The 20434-nt window shown below is 36.9% G+C and overlaps 1 protein-coding gene and 1 pseudogene across 3 annotated transcripts in view; one reads left to right on the top strand and one right to left on the bottom strand.

Moving 5' to 3' along the window:
• Window positions 1-20434, top strand: part of LOC150097892 (sodium/potassium-transporting ATPase subunit alpha-like) — a 221532-nt gene that overhangs the window by 80212 nt on the left and 120886 nt on the right. For all 3 annotated transcript variants that reach the window (XM_090405971.1, XM_090405968.1, XM_090405969.1), the window contains exons 5-9: window positions 584-697; window positions 787-1039; window positions 10096-10364; window positions 12025-12223; window positions 16103-16214. In XM_090405971.1, the coding sequence (XP_090262097.1) occupies window positions 584-697; window positions 787-1039; window positions 10096-10364; window positions 12025-12223; window positions 16103-16214 (947 nt within the window). The remainder of the gene's footprint in view (window positions 1-583; window positions 698-786; window positions 1040-10095; window positions 10365-12024; window positions 12224-16102; window positions 16215-20434) is intronic.
• LOC150097893 (syntaxin-1A pseudogene) lies at window positions 10375-11443 on the bottom strand (annotated as a pseudogene).

Genomic DNA, 20434 nt, shown 5'->3' with positions numbered 1-20434 from the left:
AGATATTCAGTTATTGGCAGATAATGTGAAGCTTAAGAGGGTCGTTAATAATAGTACGGATGTTTTGGCTCTTCAAGAGGATTTGAAGAGCCAAAACATCCGTATATGAGCAAATAAATTGGGATGCCAGTTTATTTCAAATAAATGTAGTTTTTTGAAATTTGGGATCGATAGATGGGAGGCTGCACACTGATGGATCTAACTAGAGAAAGTGGATAAGACAAGGGATCTTTAGTTTAGAACGCATTTTGCAAATCTGGTGAAGGTAACCCACAGGATTACTGCAATACTAAGGACTTGGACCATTCCTATTTTGTTCATTCTCATCACTCATTTCCAGTTTTTGTTACCTTTTGATTGTACTTTGACCAGATATTCCCAATTATGATGACTTTACTAATGTAACCATTATTATTAGTTTATATATAAATGAGAGTATTTTGTTTATTAAGGGTTATTTTGCATTTGTTAGAAAATGGTGCAATGTTTTTAGTTGCTAGCATTATGTGAAAGACTACTTCCAAACATTTACAATATTCCTGTATCTTTTAGTAACATTTCATCAATTTTTTTTCTTTTACAGTTATATTTAGGTATTGTGTTGTCTGTAGTAGTGATTGTCACTGGCTGTTTCTCATATTATCAAGAAGCTAAAAGCTCAAAAATTATGGAATCCTTTAAAAATATGGTACCTCAAGTAAGTACTTCTTGATCTTGACATGCACAATCACTATTTCTCTATAATTCATATTTCAATTAATTAAAAAAAAATATTTTGTTTTGCAGTATGCTGTTGTTCTTAGAGATGGTGAAAAATTAACACTTCCAGCTGAAGAAGTTGTTGCTGGTGATATAGTGGAAGTGAAAGGTGGGGATCGCATTCCAGCTGATATGAGAGTAATTTCAGCACAGTCACTTAAGGTAGACAACTCATCTCTCACAGGTGAATCAGAACCACAGACAAGGACACCTGAATCAACCAATGTTAATCCTTTAGAAACAAGAAATCTATGCTTCTTTTCTACCAACTGTGTAGAAGGTAAAATCAGTTTGCCTATGTTTTGTTTAATGCTATCTGAAGTCAGAACTGATCATTGATTTATTTTAAAATGTTATGAACCATTAATAGTGAATATATAGGAATAAAATTTGAAGTATTAGGAATGTGCACAGCTTTTTATAAGGTGTTATAGTATAGTATGCTATGTGGACTTATGACTAGTGGGATTCCTGTCATCAATTGCTGTAGGTAACTAGTAAATCACTAACATCCATCATAGTGTATCTTAAATTCTTCCCAGTACTCTATGTAAACTCATTCCATCAACAGCACTTTCTTTGTTAAAATGATTCAATTCTTTTCTTTCCAAAGAGCATCACTTCAGTTTTCCTTATTGTTGCATAATGATCAGCATTTATTATTACAAAATTATGGAGTTAACTGCCATGTCCATGTTGCAGTAATAACTTCAGTTTAAAATTATTGTTCAACATCTCGCTCTTCATATTAAGATAATTAGGAGTACACACATACAGAGATACATGTGAATCATGTCACTTCTCTGTTCATGTTTGTATATTACTCCTGATGGCATTAATAAGATTGAAATGTTGAGTAATTATTTCATTCTATATAGCGGGCCTGGTTGGTCAAGTAGTTAGCATATCCACTCTCCACTCAAAAGGCTGCAGGTTCGAATCCCACAGTGGACACGGATGTTTTTGATTCTGTGAAAATACTAGTGGTGGTGGGCAGCAGATGGCATTGGTGTAGATGATGGATTATAGTTGGTGGATTGAGTGGTGGAGACAGAGCTGTAGAGTAGGTGCCCTCCCTCGATGAGTCTTTGGACTCCCTGGAGATATCAGTTTAATGAATTTATGCAATTCTGCTCTGCTTTTTTGAATGAATTAGCCCTTATTACTCTAAAATTCTCTTACTAACTTAAATGCCTTTCATTCCAACCTTCTATTAAGTTCTAGTTTACATTCTGTTTGTCTATATAAATACCATTCCAGTCCTGATATTGTTGCCTGTGAATTCTAGTTTTATTATCACCATTGAAACATGTCCATATCTATGCACAGTAGCTAAGGTATAGTTTGGTAACATTTATTCAGTGAAATGACTATTACTCATAAATCTTCCAGACTGTGGGGATGTTAAAGCTCTGGCAAATTCCAAAAAAATCAGATTTGAATCTTAGATATTTATCATACTCATTGAAAAAATCTGAGTTCATAGCATGATTTGCATATCTTGGGCAGCTATAGAACAGTGTATTTTTAAATTCATCCAGACAAATGATGGCAGTTATAATTTGGCCTAAGTAAGCCCAAGATCTTTGTGATGGAGAGAGTAATTTTGTGAGTGGAGAAGGGTAGCTAATTCTTAGTAAAATTCAAATAAAGTTTTTGAATGCTGTTATCCAAGAACTTGTAATACTTTTTCTGATGTTACTGAGATGTAAGTGATGGCACTGTTTTGTTTTGGGAAGTGCAAGGATTTCTAGATTCTGTTAACACAGAAGCCATTAATACATATTGATCACTACTGTTCCTCCTAATATATGTTAATAAATAAGACTGGCTAATAGAGCAGAATCATTCAGATTAGTGAGAAAGTTTCCTATTTCCACAAGGATGAGGACCTGTTGAGTAGACTGGCCACTGAAGAATCAAGGAAGTTGAAGACAATTTTTTTCTATGGTAAGAGATCTTGGAGTTTTAGCAGAAATGTTAAATATTTGTCATATACTGTAGTCAAATGTCATCAGCACAACATGGGCAACTGGTTGGTTGTTTAGTCAGTGACTGATATCTAACTGCCTCTTTTACGAAGTGTTCCATGAATACATTGGGTGGAGGAAGAGAAAGAAGCCTAGCAGTGCCTCTTTATTTGTTAGTAGATTTTGTAATAGTGTGGCAAAAATAAAACATGCTGGATGGGGAAAGAAAATTTGCACCTCAGATTAGTTTTTTGAAGATGCTTTGAAAAAAGTAAAATAGTGGCTTAATAACTTAAACTTCAATAATTCTTCATAGATGTTCATTTCCACTACAGAAATATGTTTATGTTCAGTGGAATTACCCAGAATGTCCTTCAATCTGCTCTTGATCATTTTCTTGACATGCTTTGTGTCACCCATTTGTTCTTTGCTTTTGCTTTCCAAATTGACATTTGGAAAGCAAAACAACTCAACCTGGTTTGCCTTAGCCTGCTAAAAAAAAAAGCTGGAAATTGTAAAAGATGTCAAAGTATTGACTAGTAATATCTAATATGTTGTCCGTTGAAAATTTATTTATCACTAGGTTAGACTATAATAGATTTAGTTTAATCCTTTATCCCAGTGAGAGCAAACAAAGTTTGCACCTGAAAATATCTTCAGGACTAAATATAGTGTTGTACTATCTTATCCAGTAAGTAGTGCAACACCAAGGCAACTCGTGGCAAAGGTGTCCATTTACTAGATAATCCTACCATCTTCACACCTTTTTAACTTTTCTTAACCAGTGCTTCCTGTTGACGTATTGCAGATGGCAAGTTTACTGCCTGGTAACTTGACCCATAATCTTTTCCATGCTTCCTTTCCCCCAACCGTCTTAGTCTCATAACCTTGGTCTCGCACTGTGATGTCCCAAAATGGATCTCTAAGAATTCTGCTACACTTTCTACTCTTGAATATACACATTCAAGAGTAGAAAGAGTAGCAGGATTCTCCAACCACAATCAATGCTTAAGTTTTGGGCATGTGCCAAAGCAAGCAGTTGAACATAAATTTGGTGTGTTTTTAGCGTAAGAGTAAAACACTTCACTCTGCAATTAGTTTACACCCACGGTTTTGAAACTGTAGGGCATGCCAACCCTCCAGTTTCAAGAGAGGCAAGAGACCCTTTCTGGGAGGAGGCGAGGAGTGCAAAACGGGTCAATGTTGTTTATTTTTAAACATAACTACTGCATGTAATCAATATTTCATCCACTTATAATATAGTTCAATATAATATAGTTAAAAACACAACATTTACAAGTAGTAATTTTTAAAATGTGTGCTATTTTGCTTTTAGTTTGGTTTGAAGTATAATTGTGCACTATCAAAACACTAAGAACATCTCAATTTGCTGGCCTGGTTAGCATATCCGCTCTCCAGCCAGAAGGCTGCGGGTTCGAATCCTGCCCTGGGCATGAATTTGTGATTGTCTGTGAAAATACTAGTGGTGGTGGTGGGCAGTAGATGGCTTTGGTGTAGATCATCAGTTCCCAACCAGTGATATGCGTACCCCTGGGGGGTACCTGCTGGGCTGTTCAGGGGTACTTGTGAAAAATAATCAGTAATGGTGGAAAAACAAGTAAAATAAACAAAATGCATAAAATTAGTTATGGAACAATAAATGTCAGTATTTAAAAACAGCTATTTTAAAAACAAAGGGTAAAATTTATAGAAATGGGTTTAAAAGGGGTACACAAGTGGAAAAAGGTTGGGAACCACTGGCGTAGATGATGTGATTTGCTGTAGCTGGTGGAATGAGTGGTCAGGACAGAGAGCTGTAGAGTAGGTGCCCTCCCTTGATGAGCCATTGGACTACTTGGAGGCGGCATGTAATTATAATAATAATTTTCTTCTTCTTAGGTGGCATCTTCATATTGAAGGTTTGCAATTATGGATTTCCACATCGCTCTATTTTCTGCCATTCTTTTGATGTCTTCATATAATTTAGTTTTGTCCATTCCAGAACATAGTCTATCCCATGTCCTCCTTATCCTTGTTCCTTCATATTTCCTTCTAAATTTACTTTACTCGATTCTCTGGCTGACCCTCTCATATGTCCAGCCATTTCATCTTCCTATTCATGATGTCTCTGACTAGCCTTGTCCTTCTGTCACTGGTGGATAGAAGGACGAGGGGGAGGGCCATCATTGAGACATAATAAAAAGTTAAGGGGTAATTATCAGATTAATGAGTATCATATTTTTCATAGAATGGGTGGAGAAGACAAGGGAGAGCAAGAGGCCATCCCTGAATGCTGTATAAAAAGGTCATGAGCATATGGTTAAGAACTGGGTTTTTTTCATGGTGAGTTGAGGGTGGTTGGAATGCATTGTCTGGAAGTGTAGTGGATGTGAGACAGTGAATGCATTCAAGGGAGGACCTCCTGATATGAGTTGTTGACTCCAGGGAAGTCTAATAATTTAAATCTGGGATTTTAGAAACACCACCATGCATTTTTGATATTTCCCAAATTCTCCTTTGAAGGACCTACATATGCTGACTTGCATCCCTCTGACAGATGTAGCTTTCCTGAATACACTTTCAAGGCACCTTGACCATTCTCCAGACACTTACCTTTTTTAGAACTCATTTCAGTGCAATCCGTCAATTACAAGTAGGTTTTTTTTCATCAAATTTATTCTTTAGATACATCTTGAAAATGGACACATTCCTCTTGCTCCAATTTCAAACAAGCCAATGCATTGACTTGTTTGAAATCAATTCTATTCAGAGCTACTGTCATATTGTGACAGTAGAAAATTTTTACTTTTTGCTTGTAGCAGTTTTCATATCTTCTTGCATACTGCCCTTGTCACCAGTCATATCATTCATACCTGCCAAAACAATTATTTTTCACTTGCCCTCTTAGCATCCTTAACAGTCTTACTAACATCCTTAATTATTGTATTGGGGAACAAGATTTTGTGGTCAATCTCATCAAATACTTCCTATAATAGAATTACCATAGAAAACTCCTTAAATGAAAGAAAAAAAGAAGCAACGAGTGATTCCAGGATGGCAGTATATGGAGATTCCTTAGTTAGAGGATTAGTTAATGAGAGAGTTCATAAGGTCTGCTATCCAGGAGGGAGAATGAGTAGGATAATAGGGAAGAACATGAGGAAGAAATGAGGCACTGACATGAAGAAACAAGCAAGAGAGTTAGTGGTGACTGTGGGGACAAATGATCTAAGTGGACATAAGGAGCATGTGAGGGTGAATATCAGGAGATTATTGAGAAGAGTGAAAGATAACAGTGTAGTGGGAAAAGCTGTCAGCGTATTGCCTAGGTATGACAATGAGTTGCGACGTAGAGCCAAATTCATGAATGGTATGCTAGTGGAACTGTGCGAGAAGGGAGCAAGTTTGTGGATGTATGGCATGTGTTTGAGGGAAGAATGAAATTAACAGGCATGATGGGTTGCATTTGAATGGCTTTGGAGTAAGTGCACTGCAGAAAATGTTGCTAGATGGAAGTACAGTGTGTGTGATGCATGCAAGATGAAGTGAAAAATCAGGAGAGTGGTATTGAAGCAATAGAAGTGCTTGGCAGTGCAAACAGTAGTAGTGTGAGAGATGAAGACAGAACAGGAATGCAAGGAGACATGGCATAGGGGGAGTTGATGTTGAAAGTGGCAGTGAATGCATGTATGAAGATGGACTATATTGCGATGTAGGTGGGGAAGTTGAGACAGAGGAGATATGTGATAAGTAATGATAAAGGTGATTGGACAGGTGTAGTAGTAAATCGCAACAAACAAGTAGCTCGGATAGGACTGGTTATAGACCTAAAAATGAATTGTTGTGTTTATGTACAAATGCCAGAAGTATCAGAAATAAGAGAGAGAGATGAAATGGTTTCACTGAGTTTATTCACCCCAAAATCATTGGAATAAGCAAAACATGGCTGAATAAAGATTATATTCTAATGAGGATAGAAGGATACAGTATTTTTCACAAGGATAGAAAGGACAAGAAGGGAGAGAGATTGCTGCTGATGATAGCAGGGGAATTATGTCCACATAAAAAAGCGGAAACAGTGGCAATGATTATAAGACTGTGTGTGTAATGTGGAGGTTGACAGGCAGACATATTTAATTGGATGTTGTTATAAGCCCTGAAATGTGGAATGTGGTGATGAAGAAATGTATAAACTATTATTACATCACTATGGAATAACACCATTACTTTTTATTACTATTATTATGTGTGACACCTCCAGGGAGTCCAAGGACTCATCAAGGGAGGGCACCTGTTCTACAATTGTCTCCACCAACTACAATGAACTGCAAGTACACCAATGTCATCTACTGCCCACCACCACTAAAATTTTCACAAACATCCATGCCCACAGAAGGATTTGAACCCACAGTCTTTAGGCTAAGTGGATATGCTAACCACTTGGCCAACCAAACTGGCTAACAAACAGTAAACAACTTTGATTAGTGAACAAAGGAAGGGTAATTATTGTGGACGATTTTAATTATGGCAATATAGATTAGAATGAAGAGATAGTATTTGGGAATGAGGAAAATGAATTTTAGTTTGTGCAAAGAACTATCTCAGACAACATGTAAAGGAGGGCATGCATAATTACATCTGAGCTGAGGATGCAATTGTGAGTGCGATTTTACACTTTCCGCCAGTTGGTGAGAGTGATTGTGAAGTGATCACCTGGGTTGTGGCTGGGGGCAAATTCTCCATGCTTGCTGCACAAGCTCATTGCTTGAGAAAGAAGTAATATTTATTTGTTAATAAATGCATGCATTTAAAAGCATTCCATTTAGGCTTTTATTTTTGTAGACAGAAGATGTCGTAAGCTTGCATGGCAATAATCGAGCTTTGCATTGTGTATTGAAGGCCGATGCTTGCTCATCTAGTCAAAGCTACTTTGGCTTGCTCAGTTGTAGGAGCTTCCAGGTCCTCGCAGCACTGCGATTTCATGCATGTGCATAGCCATTTCATGTCGTCTCACTCTGTTGCTTAAACACAGGCCATACGCACTCAACGTAGCTCTAGCCAGTGAGCTTCAGCCAGCCTTTACAAGTGTGTGTGTGTGTGTTGCTTGGGAAAATTAAGTTACAACCAACTTTTTATGATGATGTTATTGACAGTTCATAAAGAAGAACTGTAGGGTAGAATTTGTATTCAAGTAGCTAAATTGAAAAAGAATATCATTTGTAATATAAATGTTGTATTTGTATGATTAAATGTACATAAATTTCTAAATATATAGTTTTAAATGGTCAGTAATTCATTATTCCGCTAATCAGACTTCAATCACACTTCTCGCTTCCTGAATGATAACAAGAGCAAGCATCAATTTCAAAACCAGCATTCGCCCCTGGTTGTGGCTAGCCGTATGCTGACCTCTGTAATGAAAGGATATATGTGGAATTATAAGGCTGGTAATTATGACAAACTTAGGAGACAGCTTCAAGCTATAGCATGGAATGGGGAGTTGAGCTGTAAGGAAATAAATGCTGCTTGGGAAATGACAAAAAAACATAATAGCATCACCATATGAATGTATTCTGAATGGATGAATAAGCATGAAATCTGGAAGAAGGTACTGTCTCCACAGTACAAGATGAATAATGGTAATCATCAGTTACATGAAGAGTATAAAGAATAAGCTAGGAGAGTGACTCAGTAAGGAAAACAAAAGTGCAGTATGAACAGAAATTATCAAATCAGGCAAAGAAAACCCTAGAGGTTTAAAGATATGTGGCAAGTAGAAGGAAGAATGATCATGCTAATGGATGATGTTAATCTGTTTCATCTTCAGTTGTTAATGTTAGAGTGGTATGACAAATAGGTGTTTATTTTTTTTTTTATTCTACAGGATATGTACACTAAAATAGGATTACATATATTCAGTTACAGTACAGTGAATGGTCAGTGGTCTTTGGAATGCGGAGTACGAGGACAGATTGAAAATGTTAGTTGCAAAAAGGGCGGGAGATATGATTGAGATATGAAGTCTGGCCAGACTTCGGGAAGCCTCGAGATTAGACAGAAGGAACACATTGGTTATGTTAAAAACAACAGACAAGACATATCAGGCCTGTCATCACATTTCTCCATAACAAACCATATCATTGAGTGGGACAAAAGTTGTACCCCATGCATAAAAGAAGACTACCACTCTCGAATGTTTAAAGAAGCAGCCACAGTTGCACGCATTACAGATAACCTTAACAGGAACCAAGGTTTAATACTTCCAGAGATATGGAAAACCCTAATTAGATCTCTGAACACACAAGAAATGAATTTTAATGCTAACTGTAGAACGTTCCTTAGCAACAACTAGTAAATCATGTACACGCGATACGTGTATTATTCACGTTCGATGCTATTTCAGTTTGTAACTACAATTTTTAGAACTTATAGTTAAGATCTATTTTGTGATATGTTTTAACCTCAGTGCTTGTACCCTGATGATGCCAACAGATTCAGTTTGGTGAAACTAGTCGGTATTAAAATACTTATCCATTTACACTTGATCAATGTTCCTAAACAGTTATTTACATTAAATTGTCCTTCTATTCTAAATCAAAACGGACTCAAAATGAAATCATTAAACATAAATGCTTGTCTTTTTTTGACCATCAAAGACCTAGTGTTCCTGTTTCACATATGTAGATCTAGTATATTAGTACTTGGTGGGCTGTTTATTTTTCAATATTCATTTCTTTCCATAGTGTGGAAATCCTGTTTTGAAAAACTACACATAGAACTTTGATCTCACTTTAGGCCTCCAGTAAGTAGGCTATGGACTCATACCATTTAATGAAATTTCTCTCCTACTTGGACACTGATAAAACATCCATGCCCATAGTGGGATTTGAACCCACAGCCTATTGGTTGGAGAGCAAATACACTACTACTCAAATGGGAAAGAACTGTTAGGCAAAGTAAGGCAGACTAAGAGGATTAATAATTTGTATGGATTATGGTAATGTAAACTTCATTTTTATTACTTAAGTTGACATACAAACTGAACTAACCATAAGTTTTGCAAAAAAATTTAACAAATTCTGATTTCTGTGCATGTGGCATGTGTATCTAAATGAATATAACCACTGCTTTGCTGCCACCGTACTGTGGATTCATACCCCACAGTGGCATTAGATACTTATGAATGTCTTTAGATGGTTGATTTTTTCGTTATCCTTTGAACACCAGAGACCAAGGAGAGCATTATGTAGAGCAGTGTTCCTGTTTCATCTATCCTTTGACCCCACCTGTAGTACTAATATGCTCTAGTGCTCAAACTTCTGATAGTTGAAATTTAAAAAAATAAATTATCTTTTTCTTCTTTCAGGTGCTGGCAAAGGCATAGTAGTCAACACTGGTGACCGCACGGTTATGGGTCGTATTGCTAATTTAGCATCAGGACTTGAAATGGGGGATACACCTATTGCAAGGGAAATTGCTCACTTCATTCACCTCATCACTGGAGTAGCTGTATTTCTAGGACTCAGTTTCTTTGTCATTGCTTTTATTCTTGGTTATCACTGGCTTGATGCTGTTATCTTTTTAATTGGAATTATTGTGGCTAATGTTCCTGAAGGTCTTTTAGCAACTGTTACAGTAAGTATGATTACACCAAAATTCTATAATAATAAAGAACTGCATGGAAAGATACTTCTATTAATATTAAGAGAAAGTATAATTAATTTGCCTCTTTATTTATTGGATGCTTTCTTAGTGTTGGAAGTTTATTTTGCACTTGGTTAGACTATAATAAATTTAGTTTAATTCTTTATCCAAGTGTAAGCAAACAAAGTTTGCGCCTGAAAATATCTTCAGAATTGAGGTAAGGTGGTGCAACACCAGACAACTCCGAGCAAAGGTGGGCCAAGCTCTCATCGCTCCTAGTCTCAATATCTCCCATAAAGCAAAGCACATCTCTTTGTGGACAACAGCTGTTTCTGTGTAATCTCTAGCTCTAGCATGTTCACAATGGTATTCAATCCTATCAATCATTTCACCTTGACTTTCAATTAACATAGCTATATCCATGAACATATCATGTAGTTCCCTAATACTATTTTCCAACTTGATAATATCTGCATGTCATGCTTCTATATCTGCTAGAGTTTGTTTGGCTTGTTGAGTTTCCATTATTATCCCCTGTGTGAAAATTGCTGGATTTCCACTTTCTAACATTTCTTCTAACTCATCGTTTGTGGTTACCATACCAGTTGTTTCTAACTGCCTCTGACTTTTTGCTTTGCATCTGTCTCTATAATCTGTCTGAGTCGTGTTGTAGTCTGTCATCACTTTCACAAATTTTTGTGACAACATAGTGTTGTGTTTTGCATATCCTGAAATCAGCAGACATCATACTGGTCTGCTCTAGCTTTTCAATAATTTGTTCCATTACTTTTAATTTAGCCCTAACTCTATTGGCAGTCTTTTTGATATCTGCCATCAAGTCCTCTAGCTCCTGTTTCATCTTTTCATCTGTCTGAGGAGCTGAGAGAATAGCACTGTTTCTTTTTCACCTCTTCCACATTTGCTTGGATTTTCTCAATGTTGTCCCCGATTCTTTCAATCTCAAGAAAAAATTCCTCCATAAAGCCAACCACTCGAATATCATCAACATTGACTGCAACATCGTCATCACCTTGAGCCACTTTCAATGCAGCTAATCTGTCTTTGGTCATTTTGAAATCCTATATATGAAGGCGATTGCAGTCTATATAAATTTGTGTCCTTAATTTCAGGTTAATCACCAAATAAATAGCAAATTTGTGCCACAGTCATCATGAAACACTTCCAGTACACAATTCCCTTTTCTCATTTATTTTCTGTCATGAATGCCGGTTATCTGCCTATATCACCTATTCAACTCTGTTTGCGGCACCATCAGTGTTTTCTGCCATTACCCTCTCAAACATTGCCTTATCTGTAATGAACAATTACATATTTTTATGAACTGATATGCATATAAATTAAACAGCGATCTTGGAACTCAGTTTGACACACTATTATAATCTGATTTAAACATGGCTTACATACCCCAAAGAATTGATGTAATATAAAGTGACATAAATACCATCTTTTTTTAATTGTCTTGCAATACAAATGTGTTGTGTCACTAATAATGCTATTTTAAGATGTTTAGGATACTATCAAATGTTGTTTATGTTAATGCAGTAATAAAATGTTAAGTTTTTTTTTAAATGTTGTGATTGTAAAATTAATAAAATTATACATTACTTTCATTTTTTTTTCCCTTTTGCAGGTATGTCTAACACTGACAGCCAAAAGAATGGCCTCTAAAAACTGTCTGGTGAAAAATTTGGAAGCAGTGGAAACCCTAGGTTCAACATCCACCATCTGTTCAGATAAGACTGGTACATTGACACAAAACAGGATGACAGTAGCCCACATGTGGTTTGATAATCAAATTATTGAAGCTGACACTACTGAAGATCAATCAGGTATAGTACCAGTTATTAATTGTACTTCCATTAAGTCAAAATTAGATCCTCCCTCCTATATCTTAATTTTCTTAACATGTAAGTGCAGGATACTTGATGGTTGAAAGTGACGAATCTGATATAATCGTGGAGGATTATCATGCAGGCTTTACTTGAGGTTGTATACATGAATTTTCATTTAAAAGTTACAGATGGATCTGCAAAGTAGGTAATTAGCAAGCTTATGAGATAGCCAGAAGCAGTGTCATGGGATAAGAATCTACAAAAGGATGATACCAATGTATTGGTAATTAGTCATCATTTGATGGAAACAGTATCAGATTGTGTAAACTCCATCAAGAGGATAAGTTGATTAGGAGTTAAATGGATGAACAGATAGGGCCATAAAAGTTGGAGTTGTATATAAGGGAAAGATGATTAACAGGTCCATGATCAGTGCAAATTACGGGCAAGGATGACTACTGGCATAAGGGAAAATTAGATATGCAGCCCAGAGGAAATCCCAAGTTCTGTGTGGTAAGTAAAAGAAAGAATGACCAATAGATTGACAGAATCAAATGAAATAGTTACTGAGTTATCACTTTTCAGGAGTGTATCATGGAATTATAAGGCGGGTGATTATAATAGTCTTAGGAATAGGGGCAGTTCCATGGAGGGCACTATTGAAAGGCCAGGATATCATTAGTGCTTGGAAAATTGTGAAAGAATATTTGTTAGCAGCAATAGTAAGCTGCATTCCACGGGTGAAGAAGTGTACACAATTTAGTGTAAAATGGATGACAAACGATATCAAACAGGAACTGCAGTTGAAAAAGAGATTATGGAAGAGATATAAGGAGAGGGGTAGAGGACAGATATATGAAGAATATAAGACACAGGCCAGGAGAGTGACCAGAATGGTGAGGAAGGCAAAACTGGAATATGAGAAGAGATTAGCACTAAGATCCAAAGAAAATCCTAGGGAATTTTTTAGCGGAGAAACGATTGTGAAAGAATGACATTGCGGGATAAAAATGGGAATAGAGTGACTGATGCAGAGGACATACTGGAGTTGTTCAATGAGCACTTTATTGAAGTATTTCATCCTGGAGGAGGTTTAAATACTAGAGGGATAGGGCAGGTTCAGGGTTTAGAGGTGCAAGAGGAGAGTGTGTTCCAAATACTGAGTACTCTGGATACCAGTAAAGCTGTTGGGCTGGATGGTATTTCACCATGGGTTTTGAGAGAATGTGCTAAAGAACTGACAGCTCTGTTGACCTGGCTTTTCAATAAAAGTGGCTGCGGAAAAGGTACCCAGGGAATGGAAGGAAGGTAAGATAGTGCAGCTGCATAAGGGTGGTAACAGACTGGAAGTGTCTAATTATAGGCCTGTTTGTGTGTCATCAGTAGTTGTTAACATCGTGGAGAAATTAATGAGGGACTATATTCAGCATTGGGCAGATGAGGGTAATGTCATCTGTGAGAATCGACATGGATTTGTTAAGGGGCACTCTTGCTTTAATAATGATTGCCTTTTATAATAAAGTGACAAGAGCAGTTGATGGGGGAAAGGCATGTACTGCCATTTTTTTGGATTTTGCTTGCAAAGCCGTTTGACAGGATGCCATATGATAAGCTGACAATTAAGTTGCAGCATATGGGATTACATGTCGAGTTAGTCAAATGGATTCAGGATTGGCTGACTGATAGGTATCAGAGAGTTGTGTATTGTGGGGCAATATCAAGGAAGCAGAAGGTTACAAGTGGGGTTTCACAGGGCTCAGTACTGGAACCTGTATTGTTCAACCTTTATATCAATGATATCGTCAATGGATTGCAAGGGCACATTCAGTTGTTTGTGGATGATGTGAAGCTGGGAAGGGTTATCAGTAATAGTGCAGATGTGGCAGCCCTACAAAAGGATTTGAATAAACTAGACAGATGGGCAAATGAATGGGTGTATCGGTTCAATGCAGCAAAATGTAAACTCTTGAGGGTTGGGATCCATCGATGGGAGGATGCATACTCAATTGAAGGCGGTAGGGGAGACGAGATCTGGGGGTGATGATTGACAGAAAACTGAAATTCAGGGAGCATATTGCAAAGATGGTGAGGGTAACTCAGAGGATTGCTGCAATATTGAGAAGGACTCTGACCTGCAGAGATGAGTTATCATTCTGTTGTATAAGACCCTGATCAGACCACACTTAGACTATTGTTCTCATATTTGGTCCCCAGGATTTGAAGGCGATAAACTGACTGTGGAAAGGGTACAGAGGCAGAGGCAGATAACAAAGATGGTTTCAGGACTGTACAATATGAGTTATGAGTATCGACTGAGGGAATTTGGACTGCAGAGTTTGGTGGATAGAAGGAGAGGTGATATCGAGACTTTGTAACTGTTGAGAGGCAGTTACAGGGTAGACATTTGAGAATTCTTTCACTTGGTGGAACGGTGGGAAGGAGCAATGATAAGGGGCTATCCCTGGAAGTTACGAAAGGAGGCTGTGTGCAAGAGGGTGAGGAGTGGTTTCTTTGCGTGGAGGGTGGTTGAACCTTGAAGTGGTTTGAGTGGGAACGGTCAATGGGTTCAAGGAGTGGTATGATAAACTTTGTGTTTCCTAAAAACAACCTCCCACGATGAGTCTTTTGACTCCATGGAGGCTTGGATAATAATAATATTTGGAATCGTTTGAAGGAAGGATGCATTCTTATTCCAGATAAGAATGCATCCTTCTTTAGTAGGATGCATTCTTATCTGGAAAGTAGGATTCAAGAAAGTAGGATTATCTGGAAATATTCCAGACCTACTTTCTTGAGTGGCACAATATAAATTGACCTGAAAGCTGTAATTCTACTTCCTGATTTACATAGAGGCGGCTCAATATATAAGGCTTTGATCTCATAACACATGTACTATAAGGTACAAATTTAGTCATCTGGTTTCTGTTATCAGGAATATGCTTGAGGGTCCAAGTATTAAGGCAATATCAGAAATTCTTAATGTTATAGGAAGATGTTGAATGTACATTGCAGACATGTTGAAGATACAAAAAAAAAAAAGGGGGACGGGAGTGATGAATGACAATATGGTAATTCATGAAAGCATTTTATAGGTTTAATATCAAAGGATTTTATATATATGTAGTCAGTGCTGGATTAAGGGGCAGGCTGACTGGACACCCACGTGGGGTGCCATATGTAGGAGGGGCACCAAAACTAAGGCAGGTGCTAGGGCCTTAGAGCCTGCACGCCTTCCAAAAATAATGAAAATAATGATTTACATAAATCAAATTCAAAAATGACAATTTTTAAAAGCAAGCAATTTGCAGAATGTAGTTCCTAATACATGGGTTGCATTGACAATTTTGCTAATAATTCTTATAACAGTAGCAACAGCTGAAAGAAGTTTTAGCAAATTAAAACTTATCAAAACATATTTGTGTTAAAATTGATTAAGTTAAAATTACAGTGTAAAATCATTTTTATTTCTTTTTTATTTAGTATATCTGACTGAATAAAAATGATGAGTAGAAATAATGAAGTTATTAATAATTAAAAAAAATATGTATACTTACAATTAGAAAGTACTTAAGTATAAAAAAAAAAACTTGGGGGCATCACACACGGAGCCTGCCTGAGGTGCAAAAATACCTTGGTCCATCAGTGTAGGTAGTGGAGGGAGAGAACACAAGGTCATCCCTGATAGTTGTATGGAGTGGATGCTATTGGTAGATGTGTTGAAATGTATTGTGTTATGAATACTGAAATGGGAATGAGTTTAAGGGTTAATATATGTTGCTTATTGAGTGAAACCTCATACTCTGGAGGTTTGCTATTAGTACTAATATCAAGATTATAGTAAAATTTTTAATTAAAACTGTTTCTTTTAAAACTAAGGTGTGCAGTATGATAGAACATCACCAGGATGGCATGCTCTTTCCAGAGTTGCTTGTCTCTGTAGCAGGGCAGAATTCAAACCTGGACAGGAAAATATACACATATTAAAAAGGTAACTCAGTAAGTTATGTAAATACTCCATATTCTAAATTCACCATCAAGTGAACTAAAAATCAATTTAATATTTAAGTTACTGAGACATTTGTTTTAGTGATAAAAAATTATGATATTCTGGTATTGCTTTATTGTAGCTCATAAGTGTTTTTCATGAGTGTAAAGATGAAAGATGTTGGTGAAGCTGATAGTGTGATAGATAAGAGTGGTGTTGGCAGGTATAAATGATTTGAAAGGCAAGTGATATGGGATAAGAAAAGATATGGAAGTGCTGCTGGAAGAAGCAAAAAAAAAAAAAAAGAAGTGATAGTAAAGATAATGAGTCTGCTGCTACTGAATGATAGGAATGATCTGAAGAGCTATGATTGCAAATTAATCAATGAGGAGAGTGTGCAGGTGGAATAGTTTATAGATGTCTAGAATGAATTTGATCGACAAAAGGATTTGTATATGCCTGATAGATTGCTTTTGAATGGTTCTGGAGAGATGTCTGGAAAAGGTGTTCAGAAGTGCAAAATCAGGAAAATTAGGTGTTAAGAAAATGTAGTTACATGCCTGACCACCTGACTATCCCCCCCCCCCCAGGACAGGACATGAGTGAGTACAGAAATGATCATACAGTGCACAATCATTTCTGTACTTGGATTTCCAAAGTTTTGAATATGTGTTGGTAATTATATCATGCAAGGAAATGTTGAAATGTTAGAATAAATGCTAGAAGCATCAAAAACAGAGTACTTTTTGGCATTGGTTAGCTTGCTTTGCCCAAAAACAATTGGCATCAGTGAGACTTGATTGAAAGAAGATATAAGGATAGAATATAAGGGGTATTATATTTTCTGGGATGATGGAGGGAATAGGACAGGAGGAAGAATATTACTGATAGCTGAAGAACTGCAGCTAGCAAAACTATGTTAAGAAGGATTTTATGACTGAGGGAGATGTTTAATTGGACCTTCTAATGTGAGATACAGCAACAAAACGTTGGTTTTTGCTATAAAAGTGGATGACATGCTTTGGTAGACTAATGCATTTGTGTGCAAGGTGAGCAGTTATTATGGGGGACTTCAATTATTGGGTCATAGATTGAGGGAGAGAAGGAAAGGGTGCATAGCAAGTTAGAAATGGAACTTATACAATTACTCAGGGATAATTACCTGAAACAGCAGTGATGGATGGGACCCAAGGTTTGAGAGTACTGGATCTGATAACAATGTAGTCACAACCAAGGTAGTTGCTTTGCCTCTGATTGGAAAAAGTCATCATTTAGTTTTGTCATGAGGATTGCTAAACATCTGGAGTTCTCATGTAAGAAGGGGTATATGTGAAAGTACAAAGCTGGCAGTTATGACTTAAGTGACAGCTTGGAGCAGTGCTATAGAATAAGAATTTGCAAGGGAAGAATGTCAAAAGTGCATGGGAAATAGATAAGGGTTGCTTGAAGCAGTATCAGACTGCATAAGCAGGAACAGGAAGATTAAACCATAAACAAATGAAAGTTAAATGGATGAATAGCATTTAAAGCAGGAGCTGTAAACACACATTGTTGGACAGAGTGTGAAGAAAAAGGCAATCACCTTGCTTATAAGCAACACATAGTGCAGACAAGAAGGGTAACCAGCATTGTAAGGAGAGCTGTATAAGATTAAGAGGAAAATAGCTAACCAGGTCAGAGGAAATTGTGATGATTATTTGCTATCTAATGAGTAAGGGGAAATTTATGGAATAATTAATTGGTGCTTGGGAAAATGTGACAAAGAAGAAGAAATACTTGGTGTGCTAATTGATCACTTTGCAAGAGTGTATTATCTGGAGATATTGCAGTTGCCTAGGTGATACTGTGAAAATTGAAGTAGATGAACAGAAGGTCATCAGCATATTAAGAAATAGTAATGTGAATGCAGCAGTAGGATTGGATGCCATGTCAGTTGATGTGTTATAAGAATGTAGCAGATTACTGGTAGTGCCTCTGGCCAAGCTCTTTAATCTAAGTCTCAGTTCTGATAAGATTCTGAGTGGTGAAGTGGGCAAGATAATTTTATTACATAAAGGAGCTCCAATGCAGGAATAGTAAACTACATGCCACTTGTATCTCAGGAGTAGTGCTTAATGTTGGTTAATGATAGAATTCAGGAATGGGTGAATGGAAACAAGATATTTCTTTGTAGATGGTTCTGGAAAATGTTGGTCCTGCTTCAGTAATTTGCTATTTTATAATGCTGGATTTTGCAAAGGCCTTTGACAGGATGCTGTGAATGGAAAACTAATACATAAGTTGGAGTAAATAGGAATGATGAGGTTCTGCTAGCCATGGCTGAGAAGAATGGACTGACCATTGCACCAGAGTAGTATAATAGATGAAGTAGAATATGGAATAGAATCTAAGGGAATGAAGATGACTAGTAATGCCTTGGGGCTTTATAATATGGTCACTACTGATTGATTTGTATATTAATGATATGGGAATGATTTAAGGGAAAGTATTCAGTTGCTTGTTGATAATTGAAAACCAAGAATGGCAATTAATAAGTGATGTGAGGTCCTGTAGCAATTTAAATAAATTGACAGCGTGAGCCAAAGGCAAAATGTAATTATGCACTTACAAATGAAAATATTATATAAATTGATAGACTACAGATTTGGGGTTGATGGTGGACAGAGTCGAAGTGACATATTGCAGAAGTGGGCAGAATATCTCTGATTATTTGAATGCTGAACATTGACAAGTAGAGATAGATTGGCCTTTTTTGGGTTGCATCTTGACTGCTATGTGCAGAATTAGTCACTTGGGTTTATTGGTGATGAAGAGGTGGCAGAGATGCAGAGTATAATTATTCAAGATGGTTGACAGAAGTTTGGAAGCCACCTAGAGATTGATGGTGTGCATAGCTTGCTAAGTTTAGTTGATAGTAAAAGAGGGGACAAGATATAAACTTACACGTTACCAAAGAGATTTTATGATGGAAACAGAAGAAATTATTCAATACTTATGAACATACAGAGAATTTCGGATCTTCACTTAATTTGTGTAAGAATGTGGTTAGTAAAAGTGCAAAGACATATACAGGGTGTTCGGGATAAATTTGACATATTTATAATTAATTATATTTTTCCGTAAGTTACATGTATTAACACACACTTCTCTTCATTTAAAAGTTTGGACCCTTCTTCATTCATATACAAGATGTCAGAAAGGATGGATAGCTGGAACCCACCTGAATCATGGAAGAGAATAACTTGTATCATGATGATTCGTGCCCGCCATCAAAATAAGGATATTACGACTGCTGCCCAATGCTCCCTGAATACAGTAAAAACAATCAGGCATGAACTAGAGACTTGCAATGGTGACTACGAGGATGTAGCAAGAAGAAAGATCCCTAGCAGACGATCTGATTGCGTTCGTACAGCAGAATTCCTCGCAAATCTGCAGGAACAGGTGTTGAAGAACTCTGGCATTGGAATTCGGGCTTTGTTCGTGGAGTTGCTAACTGTAGTCAAGCCCTGGATAACAAGGGTAGCCAGTGGTAGGCCGTATGTATGGCAGCAGGATTCGGCCCCTTGCCACACCTCTGGGAAAAGTCAAAAATGGTTGTCTGAAAATTTCTACGACTTCACCAGTCCAAATGTTTGGCCTCCAAACTCCCCAGACCTTAACCCCATGGATTATTTTGTATGGGGCGCAGTTGAAAAAGACACCAATCGCACTTCCAGTAATACAAAAGCCCAGTTAATGGATAAAATTAAAACAGTTTTTGCGGCCCTTCCCAGGGAGACTGTAGCATCAGCTTGTTCGAGGTTCCGAAGCAGAATTGAAGCTGTGATCGATGCTAATGGTGGTTATTTTGAGTAAATCTTGTTGATAGTATTGTAATTAACTCTGCCTGTAATGTTTTTTTGTCAATTCATTAAATTTAATAGATACAAAGAAGATTTTCTTTTTCCTTACGAAACTGTCAAATTTATCCCGAACACCCTGTATATAATTTTTGTCTTGGAGAGTGGTGAATGACTGCAATGATTGCAATAGGTAGTTTCGAGTGCTCTGACAGTGGATGAGTTTTCAAGGTGGGCTACTATAGGTTTTATATGAATAATGGTTAGTATGGGCCTCCTGCAAAGTCCGACTCCATGGAAATGCCTGTAATAAAGAACTTCACTTAGAATCCAGATATATATTCTTTCTATGGAAATTTTTTGTATGTATTTAAATAAGTC

Source organism: Typopeltis vanoorti, chromosome 16, assembly GCF_054136105.1.
Source record: "Typopeltis vanoorti isolate ZY-2024b chromosome 16, IOZ_Tvanoo_1.0, whole genome shotgun sequence".
Taxonomy (NCBI): domain Eukaryota; kingdom Metazoa; phylum Arthropoda; class Arachnida; order Uropygi; family Thelyphonidae; genus Typopeltis; species Typopeltis vanoorti.
The sequence above is the reverse complement of the archived record's forward strand: the minus strand, read 5'-3'. Positions and strand labels throughout refer to the sequence as shown.